At 43.4% G+C, this 25,756-nt stretch overlaps 1 protein-coding gene across 4 annotated transcripts in view; it reads right to left on the reverse strand.

The window, feature by feature from the left end:
- The window catches only part of greb1l (GREB1 like retinoic acid receptor coactivator), a 39,198-nt gene that overhangs the window by 6,233 nt on the left and 7,209 nt on the right, over positions 1-25,756 (reverse strand). The window contains exons 1-21 of one of the 4 annotated variants that reach the window (XM_061084676.1): positions 17,702-17,921; positions 14,576-14,687; positions 10,825-10,984; positions 10,298-10,471; positions 9,941-10,117; positions 9,627-9,803; positions 9,400-9,522; positions 7,849-7,971; positions 6,537-6,674; positions 6,304-6,429; positions 5,623-5,760; positions 4,925-5,110; positions 4,374-4,673; positions 4,153-4,281; positions 3,787-3,921; positions 3,225-3,428; positions 2,933-3,113; positions 2,302-2,491; positions 1,227-1,363; positions 671-1,013; positions 5-120 (exon numbers count right to left, since the gene is read on the reverse strand). In XM_061084676.1, coding sequence (XP_060940659.1) covers positions 5-120; positions 671-1,013; positions 1,227-1,363; positions 2,302-2,491; positions 2,933-3,113; positions 3,225-3,428; positions 3,787-3,921; positions 4,153-4,281; positions 4,374-4,673; positions 4,925-5,110; positions 5,623-5,760; positions 6,304-6,429; positions 6,537-6,674; positions 7,849-7,971; positions 9,400-9,522; positions 9,627-9,803; positions 9,941-10,117; positions 10,298-10,471; positions 10,825-10,981 — 3,254 coding nt within the window. In that variant the 5' untranslated portion in view covers positions 10,982-10,984; positions 14,576-14,687; positions 17,702-17,921. Of the gene's footprint in view, positions 1-4; positions 121-670; positions 1,014-1,226; positions 1,364-2,301; positions 2,492-2,932; positions 3,114-3,224; positions 3,429-3,786; positions 3,922-4,152; positions 4,282-4,373; positions 4,674-4,924; positions 5,111-5,622; positions 5,761-6,303; positions 6,430-6,536; positions 6,675-7,848; positions 7,972-9,399; positions 9,523-9,626; positions 9,804-9,940; positions 10,118-10,297; positions 10,472-10,824; positions 10,985-14,575; positions 14,688-17,701; positions 17,922-25,756 lie in introns of those variants that run through there. The other 3 variants (XM_061084674.1, XM_061084675.1, XM_061084673.1) reach the window with 3 other exon arrangements.

A 25,756-nucleotide genomic window follows, 5' to 3' on the forward strand; every position in this document is an offset into this window, starting at 1 on the left:
CTACCTGGGGAACGTCTCTCCTAGAGGGTCTTTGCCTGTGAGGATGACGATGCAGGGCAGCCCTTCCAGATCCTCGTAGGTGTGAGGAACCCAGTCCTCATTCTCACAGCCTCGCCACGCCTGCAGCAAAAGACAAAGATAGTGCAGTGTTTAGTTTAGATTCAACTTTATCATCATTGCACAAAGTACAACAAAATGCTGTTTAAATACCTTTTAATGGCATGGGTGGGGATTGAACCCATGTTCTTTGATTTACAAGGACATTGCCTTATCACTTACCACCATGTTAGTTTAGAAGCCAGTCATTTAAAACTTATTCCAAAATAAGTGAGATAACTCATGTTACTAAAATCCTCATTCTGGTGTATTGGTGAAGGAAAGAATAAAGTCTAAACATATATCTGCAGGGTTTCAATGGATCGTGGTGGTTAAAAATAAGGTTGGATATTGAATAAATCCAAAAGAAATAATTTCAAAGTAAAATGTCAATTCCCTGATAATTACTTAAGACTTCTATTTAAAGCCTCATTTCTTTAAAATCCTGAAATCTAGAGAGTTTTCCACATGGGTCTGATTTCCTAAATATGATCTTGCTCGAATAAGCCAGAATCCCTTTGTTTGAATATTTAATATAAAACACAGTTAAAACCAACTTCAGTAGCTTTCTCACCCTGAGACGACTGGTGAAGTTCCGGTGCAGGATGAGTTCGGAGGCCGGACTCCCCAGCAGCACGGCGAAGCACAGCTGGAGCCCCAGTTTATCCCTCACGTCCTCCAGTCGTTCCCGGGCCAGCATGGCCAGCTGCAGCGAGGGGACGCGGACCAGCAGCATGTGGCCCCGCCCCTGGGAGCCCTCCCTGCTCGGGGCGTTGATCAGGTCCTCCACCATGGCCAGAGTCTCCGGGGTGATGTGGTCTCTCAGGGACGGGGAGGAGGTCAGAGCCATCATGGCCTCGGTGTACTGCTGAATCAGCAGGTAGCTGCGGATCACCATGCTGTGGAGGTGCGGATGTCTGGGACAACAAATGGGATTGTTTTGTTTTATTTTAGAGCTTTTCAGGTGTTTATGTTGTTTCTCATAATCAATAATACAATTCAGATATGTTTAAGTTTCTGAAAATGAGGCACTTGACAACAGAGAAGCTGTGCAAAGGTTTTTTGTAGCTGTGTGAAAGCTTTGCTGCTGGATGACGACAGCTTCTCTGCACTGTTGACCTCACACTGACCTTTCCAGCAGAGTGTGGACCATCTTCTCAAATGCATCATCACAGCGCAGAATGGGACTGGCCACGCCCCACTGCAGGGAGCTGCTGTAGTCCCTCAGGCCGAAGTAGACCAGCTCGTGGGCGGACTGCTCTCCCTGCTGGAGGAAGAGTGAACATGGCTGAGTGTTCGAGGTAGAATGCATCCAGGAAGGACGTGGCCTAAAGTGCTCATAGTTTAAACTTCTTCATTTAAATGTTGTCAATGCAAGTTGTCATAAAAATCACTGGTTACAAACCTAATCTGCTTGTGAACAGTTAAAATGTCAACGGTAATGTTCATGTGTTAGGAGCAGGTCAGAAGTAAAATTACGTATTTTTATGTTATTTATCATAAAACTGAAGGGATACAATTTTCCAATTATTCACAAAAGAAAAAAGAAACAAACCAAATTCTGTGCAGATTTATTTTCTGCTTTATTTACCATTTAATTACTATTAATTGTGTGAAACAGTGGGATTCATGGATTCATTCTTATATAATAACATGTTTTGTTGCTGTGAAACCAGAATGTACATGTATGTAAATAATGTTTCATAATGGACATTGTTGATGACAATATTATGTGTTGAATGTAAACGTAATAATATGTTTGATTTTACTTTTTATAAATTGTATTCGTATTATTATTCTTATTATAGTACTATATCAAATGTTCAATTAATTGAAGCCATCACTTATATGGTTTTAAAGACTCTATGGCTCCATGTGGTTGTAACGTGACAGATGTATTATCAGCATAACATCTCTCATTTATTATCTGATGTCATATCTCCTCCTATTGATGTAAGTGCATTTTCTTCCACCAGGTGGAGCAGCTACACCACTTCAGTTACGAATGAGGCTCTGCTAGATATGATGAAGTTATGATTTGAGGACATTTACAATAACAATATGCCAAAAACTGCTTTTATAACTTTAATGAATCAACAAAACGTTTTACAGTTGTTAGACTTGTCAGTCATATTTCTAATTCCACTGAAAACCTTTAACTTCATAATTCAGGAGGTTTCTTCTGTGTAAAGTGAAAACGCTCACCAGAGTTCTGCTGGCCGGCCAGTGCACCTCGTTGTGGAGGCTGATGCGGGACTGACGCGTCTGCTGCGTGTGTGGGAAGCAGCTGACCTGCAGGACCAGCAGGTTCATGGCATCCAGGACTTCCTGGCAGTTCACCACCCGGTCAGCCAGACCCTGCAGCTCGCCGTGGCACACGGACCCAGACAGAGCGCTGCAGAGAGAGAGAGAAAGGGGGTGAATTGTTGGATATTTGAGGCTCCTGCTCAAAATGTACCATTTTAACAAAATGTTTGCTTTTTTGGTTCATTCTTGAGGGAAATGCTTTTGAAAACAGGAAGTGATCTATTTTATGCTTCTGGCAGAAAAGAACAGCAATTTGCTCGTAATAAACCGAAGATCTTGGCAGCAGCAGCAACAGCTTCAATCTTTGAACAGAGAAACAAAAGCTCATGGGTCTCAAATGAGGTGGCCTGCATTTCTCCAGAATTCAAGGTTAAAGATTTCCTGTGTTTGTTTTCACTTGCTTGCAGCTGTTCTCCTCTCTCCACTATGAACAGAACAAGGTTCATGTTCGCAGCCACAACAGCTCATATTCTCACACAGTCGCAGATTATCAACGGAGCAAAACAAGGTCGGTCTGGGGTCGGCGTACCTCGTGAGGTCGACGTGCGAGTTGTCGTGAATGAGGACAAACAGCGTGTAGGGGTTCTGTTTGACTTTCCTCATGAAGGCCTCCATCTTGGCGTGAACGTCATTGTCCAGACGCACCACGTACTTGTCCGACTTCTGAAAGGCCGAGGAGGTGTCCTCCACTCCCAGGTCCACAAGCACCCCTGAGGAAACACACACAAAGAACCACAAATGACGACACAACTTTTTTTAACATAAAAGTGCACTCACAACCTCATGAGACAACACTGGAATTGAAAGTTCTTAACACGGACCTGATTGTCGGATGCGCTGTGCTGTCTGGTGCACCAGAATGTGAGAGGGCGGGACCAAAACCAGGAAGTCCACTTTACAGAAGCGACCCAGGTCCAGGTTCTGGGTCCCAGAGTCCGCGATGGAGCAGACCTGAGAGAGGAGGCTGCGAGCCACACTCAGCTGGGTCGGGTAGATCTGGAACACCTTACCCAGGAGGTCTGCTGCTGGGAAACACAGAGGAAACGTTAACAGAATCAGAAACAGGTGTCGATCAAATGTGACAAAACAAGAGTGATACAGATATTTAACATGAGGAGAATATTTATCTCAATGATGAAAACCAGTATAGTTTGTACCAGACTTTTTAGTTTAGTCCAAATCATAATAACAGGAGTTAAAGGTGCTTTGGAGCAAGATGTTTACATAGTGTTTGGTCTTTACCTCATCATTTAGTTTCCTCTATTGCACGGAGGACATATTTGCAGAATAAACCATAACTATGGACTGAGAGATATAACCAATGTCCAATATGAACAGATTGTTTTGGAGTCCCTGGCTTCCGGGCTGATTATTTGAGTTTACCTCTGTCTGAGGGCGGTGACATGCTGGCAGCCTCCTGCGAGTGGATGTGGTCAGTGACATCTCCCTGAAAGGGCTGGATGACCTGTCCCTTCCGTCGCCGCTGGTATCGCACCAGCTGCTTGTCCAGATTGTCCCCTGAAAACAACCCGTCACCATGGTTACACATGACAAGGATGCAAGTTACGGACGCAACCAGATATTCCCTTCTTCGTATTCATTGGACATTCACACACATTGGTTCTAGTTTATCTCTTTTTGTTAAAATATCTACAGTTTTAAAGGTTTGTCATGACAACCGACTGTTTCACAAGGTTTCACTGTATAAAATAAAAACGCACAATGAGGTCTGTTATGTGCAGAACTCACCTAATGATGTGGTTTTGAAGTGAGAAGCCAGGACGCTGACTTTCCCTGTGATGAGCTCGTAGCTGATTTCCTTCAGGAACTCGTTAGTCGTCAGCATTCCTTCAGCTAAGGCCCGAGCTTGGTACTTTCCTGCGATCAACACATTAGATTAAGTTATTGAAAATGTAAAAGAACATTGAAGAACTTAGTCGGGATGATCAGGAAGGAGCAGCAGAACTCACCCAAAACGAGCACACAGAACTCGCTGCAGCTCATTTTGGAGGCACAGATGATGACCACATAGGTGGGCAGGCACTGCAGGGGGTGGGGACCCTCGCTGAGGGTGCGCAGGGACTCGGAGATGCCTTCTCCCAGAGAGTTGTGGGTGACCACGACTTGGACGCTCCCCCCGGAGACGCTGGCCTCCAGCCGGGCCAACCAGGGCAGCTGGGACAGGGAGATGGCCGGACCCCCCGGACAGCACAGCATGGCCTTCAGGACGATCTGCTCCAGCTCCTCCCGCAGAGGAATCTGATTGGAGCCTGAGCGGGAAAATTTGGAATATGAAATCTCACATCGCTGACACACATCAGCTGACCTCCATCGAGATGTAGAAAAGGTCATAAATGATCGAAGTTAGATGTTTGTTTTTGCATGGGTGTTTAGTTGTTTAAACAAGACATGAGCACCTCAAGGTTGTCGACCCCCCCGCTCAGCTCACATGCAACCCGAGGGGTAAAAACACAAAGAGGAAGGATAGATAGAGGTGTGAGCTTTAGTGTTTGCTGCTTACTTAGTCGTGCAAGGTACTGCAAAGTGAGCAGGATCATGGTCTCCACACTGAGCAGCTGATTCCTGTTCAGGCCCAAAGTCTCCAGGGTTTTCTCTGTCAGCTGGCTGCTCTTGTAGCAGCTGACCAGCAGGGGGCTCACCACTATATCCCCAACATTCCCATAGAAGTAAGGTAAAGTGCCATGTCCTGAAAAAGAGAGGAAGCCTTCATTAGACAAAACTGAAACACACAGAGGCAATAAATAAACTATATCAACCAATGATAATAATATGTTTACCGTTAATACATTTAACACACATTTTTAACTAGTTATAATATAAAGTCGATTTTTAGAAAGTCTACATTTTGGAGTCAAAATATGAGGAACATCACAATCTAATCAAAGTAAAGTGTGACACCCGAATATGGTCTGAAAAAAAAGATAAACTTTTTAATCCTGTATGAGTGTGATGTGACGCTACAAAGTAAATAATGGGATAAAGTGCAGGGATGAGCCTAGAGTTAAAAAAAAAACGTTTCATACCTACATGAATACACTGTCTGACCTCTAAAAATGGCCGATTATCATCAGGAGGACAACTGAATTCTTATTTTACTTTGTCCTACTCTGGGTTGAAACAGAATTTGATTCTGTTTTCCTGACACTTAAGAATGAGGTTGTGGTGCTGCAGGACAGATCTCTGAATAAAGAATCGTACCAATGAGGATGACAGGGCGAACACCCGAAGAGTTGAGCAGGTTGTCGGGGACGATGACCGTCTCTCCGACTGTGACAGGTTGGGGCTGAATGACCGGAGCCACCGGCGGCTGAGCAGAGGAAACTCCTAACACAGCACCTGCATGGAAATTAAGAAACAACATGTTAATATCAGGATAAGAACAGCTAATCTGTTAAATGATACGCATTTTCATATAAACCCTGCATTAATAGTTGTGGCTGCTCTGCTAATGTGCTAATCTAATTTATTTGGAATAGTGCTGGTTTATATAGAACCGCAATTACATGAAATCTTCTTCAATCCTGCAATTTTAAAAAACCATTTCTGCTACAAAACTCTCCATCTGTATCTCCATGGAGATGTTCGGTGAATCATCCCTAACAACCAGAGAAAAGCAGGTCTGTGCGTAGTCTGTCCCCAAACCAGAGGAGGCAGAACAACACAGGCTCTGCTCCAAAAGGCACAGGAACACACACAAACACACACACACACACACACACACACACACATACACATTGCAAGCACATACGCACACAGAGGGAAATTAACTAAAAAGGAAACATGTGACATATTAAGGGCAATTTAAAATCCGGCTCCCATTGACTCATGTCGAATACATTACAGCTCAGAGACCCGTGGTGACGAGGTTGGGGATCTGACCTGGGGAGAAAACGTTCGGTCGGATGGCTGGAACAGGGACGGCTGTTGACGGGACAGGAACTAACGTGGTGGGATGCCAGCTCCGGTGGCGTTTTTTTGGCGGACCCGAGTTCATGACAGAAGATACTGAGGATCACAAACAGACACAGAGAACTACGTTAGAATGGGAAATGGAGCAAAATGACAGTTTTGACAGTTATTCTAGTTTTGCCAGAGAAGAGAGAAAGGCTTACGTGGAATGTCTGCTATGTTGGCAGAGCGATAGCCCTGGACCTGAGGCCCTAAGGACACCTGGGATGGGCTCAGTAAGGGAGGACGTCCATCCACACCCAGACCGTTAGTCGGCCCGGTCACCCTCAGAGCTGTGGGTACTGGACACACACACACATGCCATATTAACACACTAGACACAGATAGAACATATACTGAACCCTTGGATTGTATGTAAAGATGGACGACATGGAATCTCTCCACAAGTGAAGCCAAAACCTCAAGTTAAGTTTGGTTTGAATTGATTATTTGATGTTATAAAACGGGGGTGAAACATCCTGAATGACGGATGAAGCTGACTCAAAAAAAACAACCTTGGAAAATAAAATTTAGATCTTGACCTGATGAGGGCGCTAGAGGAAATTGTATTTAAACACAGTCGTAATAAAGATTGAATCCTGTGATGACAATAAATAAAGAAAATGTAAAATAAAACTAACCCTATCCCTAACCCTAACCCTAATCCAGTTGATGTTGATCAGTCAATGTGAAGGAAAAACTGACAAACTGACAAACTGACAGACCATCATTGCTAATGGCTAATCTGAAATATTTATGTCTAATATTTTACTCAATACATTAATTTAAATTATACTCCCAGCTGCAACACAGAGAGAACAATACATAAATGTGTCAGCACTGACAGCAGCGTATTGATTTCCTGTATATGATCGTCTATCCACAGTGACCCCACTGGACTTTTTCCAATCTCATATTCACTGTGTATGCAATTCACTAAAGCATTGATCCGTATGTGTCGTCTTTGCTTGTCAATATCACAACCTTGTAAAGGGACTAATGGATAGCAAGGCCTTAAAAAGTCATTACAGCATTCCTTCTTTCAGTATTGATTGGTGTGTATAAGTGACACACACACACAAACACAGTCGCGTGTTTGTGTGTCCATGTTGTGTGTGTGTGTGTGAGTCTTAACAGGACGTAGCAGAGCTTAATCTGTGCTCCACGGTCAGCCGCAGATCCATCTGCCTTGTGCTGAACCACGTAGAAAACAACCTGTAGCTAAGCAACCTCTTTCAGTGTAAGGGCAAGGCCAGTGAAGTGTCACTCAAGCAAAGGCAAAGGCTCATCAGCATCTAAATCTGGACAAATGTTGCTTTCGAAGCTCGGATGCAACTGGGAATGTAGGAGTGTGACTAGAATGTGTACTTTGATTTTCATATGATGGATTAAAATGCAGAATTCAATTTAATTGGCAATAATATGCACTGATGAAACCATGGAAAAGCTACTGCCGTGCTGAAAAAAGAGCTTCACCTATTGGGAGAGTCTTGATTCCAGGTGTGGAGGCCAGAGGTTTGAGGAAGCTGGAGTCTCTGCTGAGGTCCTGACCCCCGAAAAACACAGAGGAGGCCTGCGTCGTCCTGGTGGGTGGGGAATCTAGAAATGAAAACAGACGTGTAACAGTGTAAAAACACATATAACACTTAAAAACACTCTGACTGTCGGTGGCGTTGTGTTTCTTTGCACCAGACCGGTGTCAAACTGTATGGATTGCTTCAAACTAAAGCCCTAACATCCACCATTCCTCTGACGGGTCAATTTGGACCAATCGTTCACCTTTGGACTTCATGCTGCTTGTATCAAACTCATGTCAAATGAACACACGCTCTTCAGACTCCAGGTCGTTTGCACAGTACAAACAGGCCACTGCTTTTCATTAATGATTCCAGGATAATTTGGCACGGAGGTTGCGAGGCTGCATGCTACAGTGCACCGCCTCTCTCCTCCTGGGCGAGTTTCAGTGACCTCATGTGGGAGCAGGATGTACCTGAAGGTCGCAGTCAGGAGATTCCAGGAAAAACGAGAATCCCAACCAACGAGCCCCGCGGCTCAGCGGCCTAAACACACTAATGTGTGCGATCTGTGCTGACAGGCTGCTTCCAGGTTCAGAACAAATCAATACCAGAAGCCCAGGAGCCCTTTTTCAATCAAAGAGGGAAAGAGGCCCTGCTGTTGTGACAAGTCAGGGAGGAACCTCTACTTGAAGAGAGGCAGAATATTCCTCCTGGTCGTATTATTCAGCCTTAAATTCATCACATTGCTGTTTAAGATTCACCCTCTTACAACAGGGTTGTGACATGTCTTTTCTGTACAGAATCGTGCAACTGAAATGTATTAAATTGTCTTTTTAGTCTGAAATTGCAACAGAAAGCCGATGGTGCTAATGCCAGATTCTGATAATAACAATATGAACAGTATGAACATAAACTGCAAATCTTATTTTGCATTGAGATAAGATATTTTTGTCAAAACAAGAGTGATACAGATATTTAAAATGGGGAGAATAATTATCTCAATGACAAAAGGCAGTATAGTTTGTAGAGGTGCTTTGGAGCAAGGTGTTAACTTAGTGTTTGGTCTTTACCTCATAATTCAGTTTCCTCTATTGCACATAGGACATATTTGCAGAATAAACCATAACTATGGACTGAGAGATATAACCGATGTCCAATAGACATTAAGAATAATGTATCAAACCATAATTCAAAGCAAGTGGAATGAAACCAAGCAAAAACCCGGTTTGACACAACCTGAGTCGTGAACATCTTTCTTCACATGTCAGACTGTGCTCACCTTTCAGGGCTCAGGCGCCACAACACGTCTCTATGGCAACAACATAAACCTGTCAGCTATACCAACGGACACAACGACTACTTTTTGGTTGAATATATATTACGGATTGTCATTTTAGGGAGAATACAGGCAAAATCTTTTAATTTAAATTTAAATTAGCGTCGGAAATTTGTTTGAGCTTGAATCATGTGCATCTGTGTTGTTGTTGTTGTTGTTGTTGTACTGTCTCACCTGAAAGGGAAAAGGGAGACAAGCTGTGTCCGCTGGTGCCTCCACTTTCTTTACTGCTGAGTGAGGAGGACGAGCTGGGTTTGGAGGTGGACGCGTTGCTGGACAACTGGCGGGTTTTACAGTCTGAGAGAAACAACAACAACAAGCGTGAGTCACTGTGTTCACAAGCTCATCGTCAGAGAATAAATCAGCCTCACACAGATTTGAAAAATTATGGTTTTTTCTACCTTTCCAGCAGATGAGGGGTCCTTTGCACAGAGCACCCTGAGAATTCTTCACCAGGTAGTTCTTTAAGTGCTTCTGCTTCTTGGGCTGGGTGGACAACTTCAGGTTGATGTGGTTGGAAAACTCAGTGAAGTATCTGAAGCCCCTTTCACCGCAGCCCACACAGTTCCCTGAAAAACCTGGAGGTCACATAACAAGATGATTGCATTAGTTTAGAAGGAGTTATTTTACCAATCCAGTGATTGACCGAATTCATTCTACCAGGAACTTAAAAAAAAACGATCTGATCTCAGACCTCGGGGGGGAACACACTGACCTAAAAGTGCATTTTTCCCATTGTCGTCAGGCAAAAAGCGGCGGTCCACGGCACAGACCAGTATGTGCTCGGGGACACTGGGGGACTTGGCGCCCACCAGCTCGAAGCCTGCTGGGACCTCGATGGGCTCTGTTGCTATGGAGTCCAGGCGGAGGTCTTTGCCTGCCTGACAGAACCCTGAGAGGAGGAGGAGGAGGAAGCAGATGAGGGATTTGAAGAAAAAAACGGGGCCGAGCTTTCAGTTTATCTATTAATCAGTAAAAATATGACATGTTCTGTAAGGATTTGAGTCCTTTTCTGTGATTGATTTATATTTGAGAGTCAGGATTAAGGCGTGCAGGTTGGGGGGGTGGTTACCGTCCAGTGTGCAGCAGCCGTCGGGTGCAGGCACCTGCAGGTAGGGGAGGGGGGGGCTGCTGCTGTCTGAGTCGTCTTCTTCCTCCAGCTCCTCCAGATCGTTGGACGAGTGGCCGTTCATGAGGTCTTGACCCGGGGGCTCCCCGGCATGGAGGTCGACTTTGGGCTTAATGTCTGAAGTAGATTTTAAATCACGTTAGAGCCTGATCCCAACAATGGGCAACAATGTATTTGACAGATTTGAAATCATTTTCAATTATATGTATTATGAAATAAAGACCTATAAAGTCATGACCAGGGCTGTGACTTGATATTTCAATATTGATAATGTATCAGCAGAGATGACTGACATAGTAAACATAAGGCAATTTAATTGAAGCTGAATAATTCAGGAAATTTTATCATTTAATTGTACTGCAGCTGTTCAGACACAGAAACAGAAAACATTTAGAAGGTTTGAGTGAACCTGAATGTAATTGGATTTGAAGCACTGGCCTACTTGGCCCTCACTGTGAGGCTCCTCCTACCTTCCATGTTTCCAGGATACGGCTCCGGCTCCAGGTAGAGCTGTGTGAAGATGGGCTGTGGATCTCCGCTGCTCGAGCGCAGTGAAGCCTCAATCGAGTTGTGGAGAACCTCTTCAAATCGAGCAGACTTCAGCTGCCCGGCATATGAATTCCCCATTATCTGTGGAGAAGAGATGCACTGTCACGATGCTGTTTCGTCTCTCTTCACTGATTAGATCCTCGGATAGGAGAGGCTTTACACAGAGCGAGACAGCAACAGGTGTCTCAAGCAAATGATCTGTTCACATGAGAGAGACCTGACATAATAATCCTGTTTTATACTTTGTGAAAAGGGACAAGGATCACGGTGAGGAGAGGTTTTACTCTGGGAATGGATTTGCTAAAAAAATGCAAATCTGTCCAAAGTTTACCAGAACCATGACGATACATAAGTTAACAAACAGAATCAGCTGATATGAGCCTTTCTTTCTTTTCTTTTATTCTTTAATTTACAGAATAAACCATGCAGAACAATAAAGGTGTACATTTCTGTTTTGGAAATGTTTTTAAATCGATAACAGGATCAACCCCCAAACATCTGATCTGTCGGTTTCTACTTGCAGTGTCTAATAAGCAAAATTGTTGTACTTACCATTATACTTATACTTACACTCATACTCATACTCATACTTGTACTTATAGTTAAAGTAAGTGCACATGTATGCAGAGTTGGAAGAGTTTGTACAAAACACATTCTTCCAGTAAAATAAAGAACTTTGCCTGTTTCTGCCTCTAAAACTTAAATTGCTGTTGCAATAGTGGATTCAAGCTTATTATTAAAAAATTGCCTCCTTGGTTGGATTTTATTTGAAGCATTTCACACATTAACCAGTTAATTCAAGACAAAAATTTGGTTAATTAATAATAAAAATTGATATTAGCCGCAGCCTTTTAGTTTATAATACATAATTCCAAAAGCAGATGCAGGTCCCAACTAAATGAGTGACATCTAGACCACACACACGGAAACATAACAGCCAAGGCCAATGGCTTTTCCCTGTCTGTTTTTTTTTTTACTCCGTCTGTCCATGTTTTACTCTGCCTGATCTGCCCCCGTGCCCCCCACCCCCCCACCCCAGGGTCCACTGTGGGACATCTGCCGGGGTCGGCTGTGTGGGCCCGGGCCGGCTCTCCGGTGGCAGGTGGCAGCTGGACACAGGGCCGAGCTCGGACTCTCAAAGAGGAGAGAGAGAAGAAAGAGGGGAAGACAGAGCGTGAGGAGAAAAGCTCCTTTCAGTGGGACACTTCATTAAAACACATCTTCCAACTCAAACTCCCACTTTGAAATTTGTCATAACATGTCACCAGATCTGTTTTTAATACCGAACCCACTATCAAGAGTTTTCAAAGGATGGAAATCTGAAAGAGAAAATAAAGGGAGTGTTTTGGCTGCTTTCCTGACGTTTAGCCTGAAACGCCATCCAGGCTTGTCCTTGGAAAACATTTGACAGGTGCAGGACAGTGTTGTGGTTAATAAACATTACAACCGTCAAGTGGAGCGAGACGCAGGTTACAGGCTTCAGCTGTTTGGAAAAAGCTCAAACTCCTGGTTCTGTCCTAACGTAGACAGATCGTCTGCTGAGCAGGACAACAGGACAGGGTCACATGTTAACTTTGACTGTGTTCGGTTTCACAAGTTTCCTCAACTCATCATTTAGTTATGTTTAAACTTAACGCCAGGCTGTGCTTTCACAGCATCAGCTCTGGATCAGCTTTAAAATTGTGTTTCGTTCAGGGCAAATGGGCTGAATGTGAAATGTAACAGCAGCAAATGTGCCAAATGAAAACATGACACAAAACACAAAAATGATAATAATAAAAAAATAGAAATGAGAAATCAACAAGACTGTCACAAAACGTTCAAGAGAGTGAAAACATCCCTCCGGCAAGTTTGGTGGAAATCCAAATTGGAGACAAGCAAATGGAGATGAAAACAAAACCTCCTTGAATGGCTGTGAAAACAGAACAATTGAAGCTATTTAACTTATAACATATAGTAGATTTGTCTACAAGTAGTAAAATATCCATTTAAGGTGCAAAAGGTGTTTATAAATGTGCTGTTTTGTCCCAAAATCCAAAGATTCTTCAGTAAGAGTCAATATTTTATAGGATTTTTTTGCTTGGTTAAGGTTATAACACAGTCATAGACCTAATCCAACTAATCAATAAAAATATTTTCGCCAAAACAGTTGTCTTAATGTCTTAATTTATACATGATCTAAAAACACGTGCATGGAGGCAGAGGCTTCAATCAACCGTTTCTGTCACTCGGTTAAGAATCATCTATTGTTTCTCTTCCCCTGACTCTTTATTTTCATTAGGCAGGGTGGGAATGCGGTTGCAGTAAATTGAAAACGGAATCAACCCCCAAACATCTGATCTGTCGGTTTCTATTTGCAATGTCGTAAGTTGTACTTAACATTATACTTATACTTATACCTATATTCATACTTATACTTAAAGTAAGTGCACGTGTATGCAGAGTTGAAAGAGTTTGTCCCTACAACAAAACACATTCTTCCAGTAAAATATAGAACTTTACCTATTTCTGCCTCTAAAACTTAAATTGCTGTTTCAATAATGGATTCAAGCTTATTATTAAAGAATTGCCTCCTCGTTTGGATTATGTTTTTTCATTAAACCCTGAGTTCTGGTAATCCAACTAATCAATAAACATATATTTGTCAAAAACGTTGTCTTAATGTCTTAATTTATACATGATCTAAAAACATGTACATGGAGGCAGAGGCTTGTTTTAAAAATAGACTTTGCAGGGATTCAATCAACCGTTTCTGTCACTCGGTTAAGAATCATCTATTGTTTCTCTTCCCCTGACTCTTTATTTTCATTAGGCCTGGTGGGAATGCGGTTGCAGTCGTCTTTCTGGTCCTGACCTTGCCCACGCCTGGGCAGGTTCCAGACCCTGTGTTTACCTAACAACCTTCCTGGGGAGGAATCCGACCAACCCAGACAAAAGACAAGATTAACAGTGCCTGACTGTGCTGTTGAGGAGATAAGCAGCTTAACAGAATGAAGCTACAGTATTTCTTGCTTAACTGATGGGAGGAAGGTGGCCGGGGCTGCGTTGAGAAACAATGACAGAAGGGGTTTAAGACAAAAAAAAAGAAAATGATTGCCTGAGGGCGTTTTTTAAAGCAGCCGCTGCCTGTTGGATTGTGACGTTAAAGGAGGCTCCGGAGGCCTCTTCAGCCGACGGACCCTCCAGCCTCAGAGGACTGGTTTGTCATTAACCCTGCGCCGACCGGAGGTGAACACAGAGAGTGACCTTTCATCACCTGCACCACGTAAAACAAAGCGTGACTGTGGCAGAGGTCGCCCAGCGGATGTTTCTGGGGTGTGACTCAGGTGGTTGCTAAGGTCAGCTGTGGTGGCGAAGGTGGGGGGGGGGTGGTGAGTCAGCAGCGGCTGTTTGCATGATAGATGGTCAAACACAAGGAGGCTAGTGGCTAAAAAGGGGAGCGTTCATGAGAGCAAGTGGTGACTCTGCAGAAGTCAGATGGTCAGTCAAGGCCAGTCCTCTCCTCCTGGGTGGCATCAACAGATTGCATGAATCTGACCCCGGGTCAGAATAAGCTCCACTAATCTCCACTCGCTGGAGTGAGACGACTAGCCAAGAGGAGAATATCAGGAAGCTGGATTTCTACCAACAACACATGAAGCAGCTTATTAAAATAAAAACAAGGGGACTTACGTTGTCAGATGGTTCCCGGGCGTGAAGGGACTTGTTCACCTCTGCTACATGCTGGGTCAGAAACACTCGGCAGGAACTTTCAGAGAAGAAGTTTCTCTCAGAGCTTCCAGACCTGGGGGAGAGCAGAGAGATTTCTGATTAGCTCACACAGCGACTCTATCAGCGACACAGAGGAACACAGATGAATCCTTTTGGACCTGTGCTGAAAGATATGGACACTGTAGCACGCTGCGGTTTTGAACGGAAATGAAAAGCAACAGATTCTGGACTGAAATCCCCCAAAAATCAATAATGTTATCAAGTTACAGTATTTTTCTTTTTTCATAAAACGAGTCTACTAACCAAATCCTACTTGTTGCCTCTTATGTTGTGTTTTGAGCAACGCACATGTGTTTGTTGTTTAGTTAGGTAGTTGGTTTTTCAACAGGATGACGCAACAACAGCTGCAGATTTCAACAAAACATCGAAGGACGGGACATGCAGGCAAAATAATTGCTTTCTTTGCCGGTTGCAGGGAACAATGCACAAATCTAAATGAAATATATAACATATTTAGGGGACTCGTCTATTTAGATGCAGCTTGTTTGAATTGAAGGTGATTGTTGGGCCTTGGTGGAGGATTACACTCCAGTGAGTCGTATTCTAGTTCCAATCCTGCTTTTAAGAGTTTTAAACATTTTAAGAAATCTGTCTTTTCTGGAAGTTTTAATACTCTGGACAATAATGGACATTTTTATCAAAGTATTTCTGTCATTATGGTATTTTAATGCTTCGCAAAGAGGTCAAAACATAGTGTCCACGTTCAGTTTTAACTTTTATCATAGGAAATTGAATTATAGATCTTTTTTTGCAAGTTCAAGAACAAATGCAATTTTTTTTCATATGCAACACGCAAATTAATTCAGTTTCTTCAAATTAAAGTTGAATTTTGTTAATATAACTTTAATTTGAACAAAATTCTTCATTCTTCATTTTCCCAATTGGGTGAACAATCTTCTTTTGACATTGTACCTAAGGTCACCACAGTCCACAAAGGGGATAGTTACACTTCTGGCTTCTCAAACTCACACCATGACATATTACTCACTATTGCGAGGCTAAAAGGCTGTTATGTGATACCACGGCCCCCCCGGGGCTATTTTCATGAAACACAATTGGGTGCTTTAGTTTGCAGCAGCACTCTCTGAATGGACTCGTCAGTTACTTTGACCCCTTGACAAAGTATTGTTTAGCCACTCAGTGTCTGATATAGCCGAAGCAAAGTTCTCCGCTCAGCGCCGACTGTCATCACTTCTGACTGTGTGCTGCCGTCCTGTAAGAGCGACGCCGCTCCGGGGTCCAAGTCCTTCCAATAGCAAGTGTACACAAGCTGGTTCAACTTGCATTTACTGACTGGAACTTATTTGGTGAATGATTAGCCGGCTGGATGCAGATTATCAAACTGAAGAGTTAAAGCAGAAATGCCAATATGTCAGAAAACATAAAAAAAAAAAAAAAAAAGGGGGGAACTGAAAAGCTCACGGCAAATTTACTTTAACATAAAATAGCATTGATGACATGAAAGTAGTTCCAGCTTAAGTATGAAGTAGCACAGGTCCGGGCTTCCTCTTCCCCTGGGTGTTCCAACAGAGGATATGAATCTCCACCTGAGGTTTCACATTCTGTTAATTAGCCAGGCAGCACAGTCCTGAAATATTTGGATGCTTATCAGGTCGCGAGGGGGGAGACGACACCGAGAGGAGACGCAGATGTCTCAGGAGATGAGGACGGAAGGTGCCGTAAAGCTGGTCACATGCTCGAGCTTGGCCCTGAGGCGCCTGGTCAGGTTCTGGTTTTCCAGGGATGACATTCGAGGGCATGTTGGGGCTGATGATGTGCGTTTTTTTTTGTTGAGACAGGAATCAAGGCGACGGTGAAAGACAAATACATTTATAGTGCAACGACACGTGCATGGACACACACTCCTGTAATAAACACATCATATGACTGAGTGTGTTAATAAGTTTGGTGCAAAAATGTATGTAAAAAGATTTATTTGATGTCAGAAAATTGACAGATCCATTCAGAATGGAATTTAATCAAATTCAAAAGAAACATCTGTTTATACACTGTTCTCCATCTGTAGTGATGACTCATATTTAATTTTTTACATTTTATATTTAAGATTGTATCAAGAAAGATGAGACCTTAATTTGAGATAATAAAATTATTCCATGAGGTAAAATAATAGTAATCTATAGTAGTTTGTTTAAGTTCATGCTTCAAAGTTGGTAAAACTAATGAAGCATGAAATTAAATTCTAAAACATCTGGAATTGGTTTGGTTGTTTAATGACACACTTTAAGAATGTGTAAAGCAAATAAAAGTCTTCCCAAAATCACATGTTGTAGAATAAATCTCAAGACATTTAACCTAATTTATTTTTTTATTTAAGTCTATTCCACTGGGTTGATTTTACTTTCAAATCGGCCTTTTCTTTCTCTCTGGTCCTTTTGTTTCTCCCTCAGCTGCATAATAACATTACAGTGTTTACAGTGGTGTGTGAGGAGCAGGATTAAATTGACTTAAACTGGTTTGATCTCACTCTGAAGCAGCAGATTCTTCACGTAAAGGCCACAGAAATGTGAAGAAATCTCAACCTGCAGTTACATTACCTCCAAACTGGTTAACTTGACATTTGATACCAGTTTAACATTTAGCTGATTCAGAAACTGCAGGCAACAAAACAAGGGTTTATCCAGGATTTACTGAGACCTAAATTAAAACTGGCTGTGGGCTGAAGCCTTCCAGTCCCCTTGTGTAGCAGCAGATAAGATGTTAATGGGAATCTGATAAATATCTCAGGTCATTTTCACCTCATTGTTATGCTTCCACGTGTTAAAGTCCATACCAATGGGTCGAAATGCGGGAAAGAACTCAGCACACTCTTAACATCAGAAAAGACAACCACTGCCCATCAGACGTGAGAGAGAGAGAGAGAGAGAGAGAGAGAGAGAGAGAGAGAGAGAGTGGGGTGTGGGGTGTGGATGGAAAAAAAAGACAAACATCTCTGCATGTTCTCTAAATGAGGTGCTAAAAGCCCATCTCATTAATGCTACGTGACCCACAAGCAAACTTCTCCTGTACCTTCCATGACGCCTCACAGCAGCAGCACAGGAAACCCATCAGATCCAATTCAAACGCAGTAAATCCAAAATGTGAAGGCAGCGTTTTTCCTTTTTTCCTTTTTTTTTTTGTCAAATGCAGTCCATGTCAGATAATAAATCCTGGTGGGAGGAATCTCCTAATATCCAGGCAGCATATGGAGTTTCACTCTGCTGTGGTGGGTCTCAAGTCACCTTTGTCATGATCCTGTATAGAGAGAAATGGGAATCCCACTCCTTCCCCTCAGTACAGCAGACACCCGCCTCTCTCTCTCTCTCTCTCTCTCTCTCTCTCTCTCTCTCTCTCTCTCTCTCTCTCTCTCTCTCTCACTGGCATGCAAACAAACACACACACACACACACACAAACACAGACCCCTCCCCCAAGTCCCCTATGCCCTCCTCTGTCCTGTGCCATTTGCCAAGGAGGAGGAGGGGGGGCTGGAATCCATCGGGGGCTCATTCATCTTGGCCCTGCTGACCCCCTGTGGTGACAGATGCTCTTGGAGGCCTGCAGAGTCGAGGAGTGGGGGGGGGGGAAACAAAGGAGGGGAGCGACATCTTCCCCGGCCGCCACACGGCCACGGCGCCCTGCCACGCGTGACCCCCAGCACGCCAACGACATCTGTCCGAGGGCGCCCTGTCATGTGGAGGCATTCGAGGAAGCGAGGTCATCTCTAAACTTTCCCCTCGCACTCCAAAATCTCAGCTTCTCGCTGCCAAACCCCAACTTCTTTATTTTTTTTTTTTTTTTTTTATTGGGGGCCAATTCACAACAGCAGAATTCGTCTCAGGTCAGCCGGAGCATTTTGTCTTGGAAGCCGTGCCCGGGATTGACCCCACACTAGGGCTTTTTACTCGGGCTGTAAATACCAGAGGCTCATCTGGTCAAAATAAATAAACGGGAATGCACCGCAAATCAACAGGCGCCGGCAGATGTTAGAGGATTATGTGTCATTACAGCTCAGTGATCAGCGCTAGCACCTTATCAGGACTCTGCCAGGAAGAGAAAGGGACAAATTCCCGAGGAAATAACCAAGGGTCAAGATTGATGACACTGTATATGTGGGTTGAGTGAAGTTAGGAATGTGTCGCATCAGTGATGGGAAACACACATCTACCACTTTGCGGTTGAATGTCACATTTTCTTAAGTTTAACTTGAATGTTACTGAAATGTAAGAAATCGCCTTTTCACCTTTGAGTCAGTTTTCATTCATTCTTCCATTTCACAATCCATAGTCAGTGATTGCATTTGCAAAGCATCATTTTTAAGTTTGTCCTTTTTCTGCAGGTTTGTGGAAATTCAACATCTTGTTCTTCAATCAATCAATCAATCAATCAATCAATCAATCAATCAATCAATCAATCAATCAATCAAACTTTATTCTTATAACCCGTATTCACAAATAGCAATTTGACTCAAGGGCTTAACAAGGTGTGACATCCTCTGCCCTTAATCCTCAACTAGAATAAGGAAAAACTACCAAATTTATAAAGGAAAAAAAGTGATTTAATAATTTCTGCCGACGTAACAAACAAAATGTACAGTATGAAACATACTGAAGCTGCTTCGTCTGGTTTCCTGGCAACTTCTTAATGTCCAGTAAAGTCAGCAAGAATTTGTCAGGTAAACAGTAACTCTGAGTAAACTCACGTCTACTTGACAGAAGGGTATATTCCCAAATCACCGGAGTCTCTACATTTTGCCAATATTTTCCACCAAATACACTGATTTGATTGATTCAAACTCTCGAGATGAAAGAAACACCATGATGGATTTTTTTTTTAATACCATCTTGAACACACAAATGACCTGATAAAAAAAGAAATAAAGTCAAAATAATGTCTGAAATAAACAGTTTCTATATTTCCGTTGTCACGAATTCTCTGGTTATCCACATCTCCTGCTTCACCGGGCCGCGTGACTCATGTTCCAGTTCATTACCACAGACACAGTCAACAGTTGTTTTAATCAAGTCGTGTGCAGCTCTTCTCACCTCCCCTCCAATGGTTATATGAGGGCGCAGTCAGCGTGAGGGCGGCTGTAAACCACCGCTCCAGCCAATCAGGAGCCCCCATTAGTCCTTACGGCGCCTTCACGCACCCATTTCTCCCAATCGGCCACATTTGTCCACACATTGGGCTTGAGTTTGACTGTGAAATTTGTCCGGCTCTTGCTGATTTTGACCACACAGACCAGACAAATAAACGGGTCTCGGGCCTCACATCGGATTCTGCGTGACGGTACGTGGTGGAGATGCTGTTTATGAAGGTTTTCTTTATCAGGTGTAAGCAAAAGAGAAATCTCTCCGGTCGTCCGAGGTTAAGACACCGGCGCAGCCACAAGTTCAACCGAGGGAAAAGAGCTGTCAGCGTGATTTACGCCTCAGCCCCTGACTTTGACATGGCCCTGTCTTAAATGGCCCCATTTAAAGACGGAGATAATGAGTAAACCCCGGCATTTTTTTTTGTTTGGCCTCAAAAGACACAGTTCAGAAAAGGGAAAGAAAACAAAAGAGTGTGGATTGAATGCTCGCCCGCCCCCCGAGCCCATCCTTCACCTCTGCATTGAGCTCCTGCTTACATCCTTGACAAAGGGGAAGTGTCCCTGCCACCTGAGGAAAGACGAGTCACGTGATCAGCCGTGGGGGGAGATCTTGTTCTAGATTCAGAGAAAGAGGGGGGGGTCTTCCTCTCTCTCTCTCTTAGGATTCCCAGATGAGTGCCGCAGCTTTGTCTTTCGCTGACTCAGCAGATGCCGAACACATGATGGCTGTTCGAAGCAGCCAAGAGCTACAAGAGAATCACCTCAATTTCCACTGCTCCTCCGATCGGCCCAACTAGCACACAAGGATCACTTCCGTATATTAAATGTCAGATTAAGGTTTAATTAAAAGTGATTTGCGATTGAGGTTCCAGCGACAAACTGAGAGTATCAGGTCAGAGAGGAAGTACAGCGGCCGAGGTGCCACTTAACACGTCACACTCTTATAATAAGAAAACAATCCCGCAGCACAACTGTCAAAAAAGCAAAACAACAAACCCGAAATGGGCGACCATGTGAAAATTCCCGCAACCAGGAGGCCCTTCGCTGCTGGTTTCATACGGGCCTTCGTGACGCCAAGGGTGTGAGGACTCGCACCCTTGTTTACTGTCCGGGTGGCAGTCCGCGGCTCTAATTTCCTTATAAAAGCCCCCCGGCCTTCTCCGAGACCCTCCCTCCTCCCTCGGATCGGGACCCCCTGCTGGGCCCTGAAGTGCAAATCGGAGCTAGTGAGGATAGCAGATGAGCTAAGGCCATTCATGGGTTTCCAGTAGGCCACACAGACAAAGGCAAACATTCCAGTTGAATGCCATTGCTGAAGTCGGGAGAGAAAGAGTGGGAGAAAGACACCAGTGCAAGGCTCAGTGGAGATAATAGCCCGAGGCTGTGTGTGTGGGTGTGTGTGTGCGTGTCCGTGCGTGTGTGTCTGTGTGTGTGTGTGTTCTAGGGGATTATCTGTGGAACTATAAAGTGGGGTGAACCAGGGTTTAAGGCCTGGTGTGACCAGAGGCAACGGGGGCAGGGTCCCGGGCTCGAGGAGGGGCGGACAAAAGGAGCATTTGGGCAGATGAAGAAGCCATCATCATTAACCCACTGGAAGTTTACTGTCCAGTTATAAAACTCATTTCAAAATGAAGGGCTAGGTGGTGCGTGTGAAAGGAGAGCAGCGCTGGGAAGGCCCGCGAGGGGCTGGAGGGGTGGTGCAGCGACTCATTGAGTCACTGTAGAGCTAATCCATTAGGGGACAAGCAGCCTTTGTGTTAACACTCAGTTGATTGGAACGGTGACCTTGCCACACACTTTGGCCCGGCGGATGAGTTTAAGGGCAAGGCATTTAACCTTAAACCGAATCTGAGCCGCGGACAAAGGCCAGCGTGGTCTAATGGCAGAGGTCCACCGAGCAGAGAACTGATGCAGCACAAATGAAAATCAAACCTTGTTAAACGCAGCTCTGACCCGAGTGACACCACAGACTCTAAGTATTGGTTAACAACATAATTAGAAATATCATTAATAATGTGTTACAGGTAAAAGCTTGAAAATTCTCCAAAAAATAGTCGAGAGTCAATTGATAAATTGATTTTTTTTTAAGGTTGTTTGCTGTAATTTTTCAGTTAATTTTATTCTGACATTTTGACGAGGATTTTATTGTTTAACCAAAAGTCTAAGTTGGTGTTTGTTAAATCATGTAAATATCCGTCCTATACATACAGAATTATGTGTTTGTGGTATTTATGTGGTACAGTAAGTTTTAAGTTTATATTTTTAAACAATGTCTTTGATCAAGCGTTAAGTTCCATTAAATTTAAAAAAAAAGAAAACTTAAAGTATTTTTATCATGCAAAACAACAGTTGCCGACAAGACAGGTCCCAACAATGCCATTGGACATGGCTAGTAGCTACAAAAGGTTTTGTGTCCTTATGTGTATTGTTAACTAATGATATACTAATGAGTTAGCTATTACCCATGCTTGAAGTACGGCTGTAGAAATTGCACTTTTCCCTCAATTTCATCCTTTGCAAACTTGAAAGCCAAATACAGGCTCATGCTTTTACTTTGGGCGTCTGTGCCATAAATCACAAGACCAATATTTTCAACATAAATCATTTAAAGACTTCAAACAGCATCATCTCATCTCCAGAAAAGACCAAACGATGGGAGCGGCATTCAGAGGGATCTGCTCTCATGACTCCTAACCCTGATGGAATAAGTGAATGAATGTGAAGGATGAGTCACAGTTTACAGCTCTGTTCATGACTGTGTAATAAAATGGAAGCCCTGTCAGTCAACCCAATCTGCATTTTACAACGCGGCCGGGTTGAACACCAGTTCAACCCTGAGTCGGAACAACAGGGAGAGACACAGGACCCTAATGCATTTATGGACTTATTCAGGGGGAGCGATATTGAATAAGACAACAATGAGTTCTATTTCATACAGTAAAACTGTCAGCGGCAGCGGTCAAACGCTGGTCAATGGTAAAGGGCAAGAGGAGGTAAGGAAAACTCAGATTTTCTAAAAAAAAAAAGATTTCTGCAAAAATCCTGTTTGGCCTTACATGAAAAAGGTCAAAGAGTGAAACCCATTTTGAGGATCTGCACCAAATTTCACACTCTAAAAAAAATACATGTCCCTAAACATCAGGATCCATGTTGTTGATATGATCAGGAGAAGCACCGAAATATGATGGGTTATTTTTGCATGTTTTTGCGTATTCCTGCAAACAAACAAACACATTAACCTCCTTCGCAAAGACACATAAACTAGTTCCCTTACTGTATCCCACCCGAAGCAAGAAAGTGATTCCTCCATCACCACAGCTTGTAACATCTGGTCCACACCTAATGGCTCATCCCAGAGCAGATCTTTGATGATGGTTGACCAGGCCTTGTCCTGGTCATAAACTGTTGTTTAGACAGCCCTATTTGTTATGGGGTGTAAAAGGAGATCCATGGATCATGTTGAGAGGGGCAGCGCTATCAAAACATCGGCTCTTATCAGATGACACGACCAGCACAGGGGTCAGGTTCTGCTTCCAGGAGCCTGAGCTGCAACATGCATATACATCATATCTCAGTCAGACGGGGGGGGTGAGTGGTGATATCAATGAGGAGATGATCACCAATAGAAAAATAAATACTGATGCATCACTTGGTTATTGTTATATCATTAAAGCTTCATCATACATCGGAAATGTTATTCTATATATGTGCTGAATTATATGTTTGCATGGAGGCTATAAAGGTCATAACAAATATTTCAAATAAAAACTATTGTATTAATTATTGACCTAACTATGGATTTAATGCCAGATTTCAGAATGAGACCTGTTTTGATATTTTTTAGTAGCTCTGTAGCTATAATAAAAAAAATGATGAATATAAAATGAATAGTCAGAAACTTTAATGATCAAAGAATTATGCAATTAATTAAATGATGGATAGAAAAGGTATATTCAAGTATGTAAGATAAATTGTATGTAACAAAAAATAGAAAACAAAACCAAGTTCAAGCTTTTCCACCATAAAGGAGGCACTTTTTTTTCTCCTATAGGGGTTTTAATTAGATAATTAAGAAAGTAATTAGCACATTAATGGATAAAAAGAGTCGTCGTATAGGTTGCAGCTCTATACCCGGCTTTACTAATTCTAAATGTCTGAGACAAGTTGGAGATTAAGACGTCCATTGTCTGCGTTTAAGGATCTTCACTAAACATTTTAGATGCGTTAAGCTTTAAAAGAGAAGTAACGTAGATTAAAGTTGCTGACACAATAGAAAGGATCCAGTCGACAGTCTTCCCCCGGAAAGACCCGACCTCTGCCACACTAACTTAATTTAGCCATGCAGGAGACCTGAGTGCTCATGGAGAGGACATAAGAAAGGGGTCTGTTGTGTTTATCAGGCATCCAGAGAGAGACCCACCTTTCACAATGGGACCCCTCCTTTCTTTGCATCCCTGAAAAAAAGTCCCGGCCACCTTGAATCCATTTGAGTGACACGGTGACAAAGAGGCTCCTTAATGTCCTGACGACAGAGCCTCCTCCCCTTTTATCTCCAAACTTCCTTACCGGGCGATCAACTGTATCCATCATGCCCTTCTTCCTGACCCCAGGCGGCACTGCTGCATCAACTTCAACCCCACCCCCGGTCGCCTCCGTCATCCCCCAACGTCCCGATTAATAAGCGCCAGGTTGCCCACGGTGACAGGACCCACACTTAAATCCCATCAGACCCCCTTACTGCAGCAAGAGCCTGGGCATCAGCAGGACTCTTTTTTTTTGTCTTAACAAGACAATGGAAGCAGAGTCGAGCTTTGTTGCGGGCTTGACCCCCACACACAAACCTGGCTGATGAGAAAAAGTGACAGTAAACCTATTCAGGAGCGGTGCCACTTCATCCCGCTCTGATCCCTGCGAGAGATGGATACTGGACCAACTGGCAGATGGGACGAAAAAGACAGGAAGCTCCAGGCTAACATGTCAGCAACTTAGCAATATTTTCAGGCTGGAAAGTCCAAGTAAATCGGTGGCATTTGCCGTATGAAAGACGCTACAGTTCTGCCATCTACAACTACAGCAAACATCTCCCCGAGGCGAAGGGGAAAAAGGAGCAGCAGCAAACTTTGGAAACCTCATCGAATCCACAAAGACAAAGCAAAGCAAAGATAGAAAACAGACAAACATGTCGTCTGTTGCTGTGTATTCATAAATTTTGGGCCTTTTTAAGTTATGACTATCAGACTAGATGATAAAAGAAGTCATATAGGATTAATTCTCTATATGCATTTGTTTAACCTGAACCAGGCCACACAACAATGATAGTTATCATCACTTCCATAGAGGGTTATTAGCAGTGAGCTGTTAAAATAGAGTCGGTATTTCACAAAATGCACTGGTATCAGATCAGTACTCGTTATCTGCCAAATTCAGATATCAGGACGAGAAACGGTATCGGATCATTGCGTTGCGTTTTCTAGTAGTTTTCTATTTAAAGTCTGATGTGAGAGAGAGAGGAGAGAGAGCGAGAGAGAGAGAGAGAGAGAGAGAGAGAGAGAGAGAGAGAGAGAGAGAGAGAGAGAGAGAGAGAGAGAGAGAGAGAGAGAGAGAGAGAGAGAGAGAGAGAGAGAGAGAATGACCTCCCCTGCCACAGAGGAACGCTGAGTCCTCGCAGCAGGCCTGGGTCTTGGTCACCTTAGCCTTGGACGAGCTGTGACAGCGTATGGAAAAGCCTTCTGCTACAGACAGCACTCTCCCCCACAAGCCCTGGCTGGCAACATCAACACACTGTGACCTTGTGTTCCGATGTGCGCGCACGTGTGTGTGTGTTGGACTGTGTCTGTGTGTGTGTGATTGTGTGAGTGTGTGTGTGCAGGGAGGGAGGTTTGGGACAATACATGTGGGCAAAAGCTAATGATGCTGTCATAGAAATCTGGCTGTGAGCCTGAGTGTTTCCAGCTGTTGTTTGCACATGTTCTATCTACCGCTGAGCGTTCA

This window comes from Limanda limanda, chromosome 13, assembly GCF_963576545.1.
Source record: "Limanda limanda chromosome 13, fLimLim1.1, whole genome shotgun sequence".
NCBI lineage: Eukaryota > Metazoa > Chordata > Actinopteri > Pleuronectiformes > Pleuronectidae > Limanda > Limanda limanda.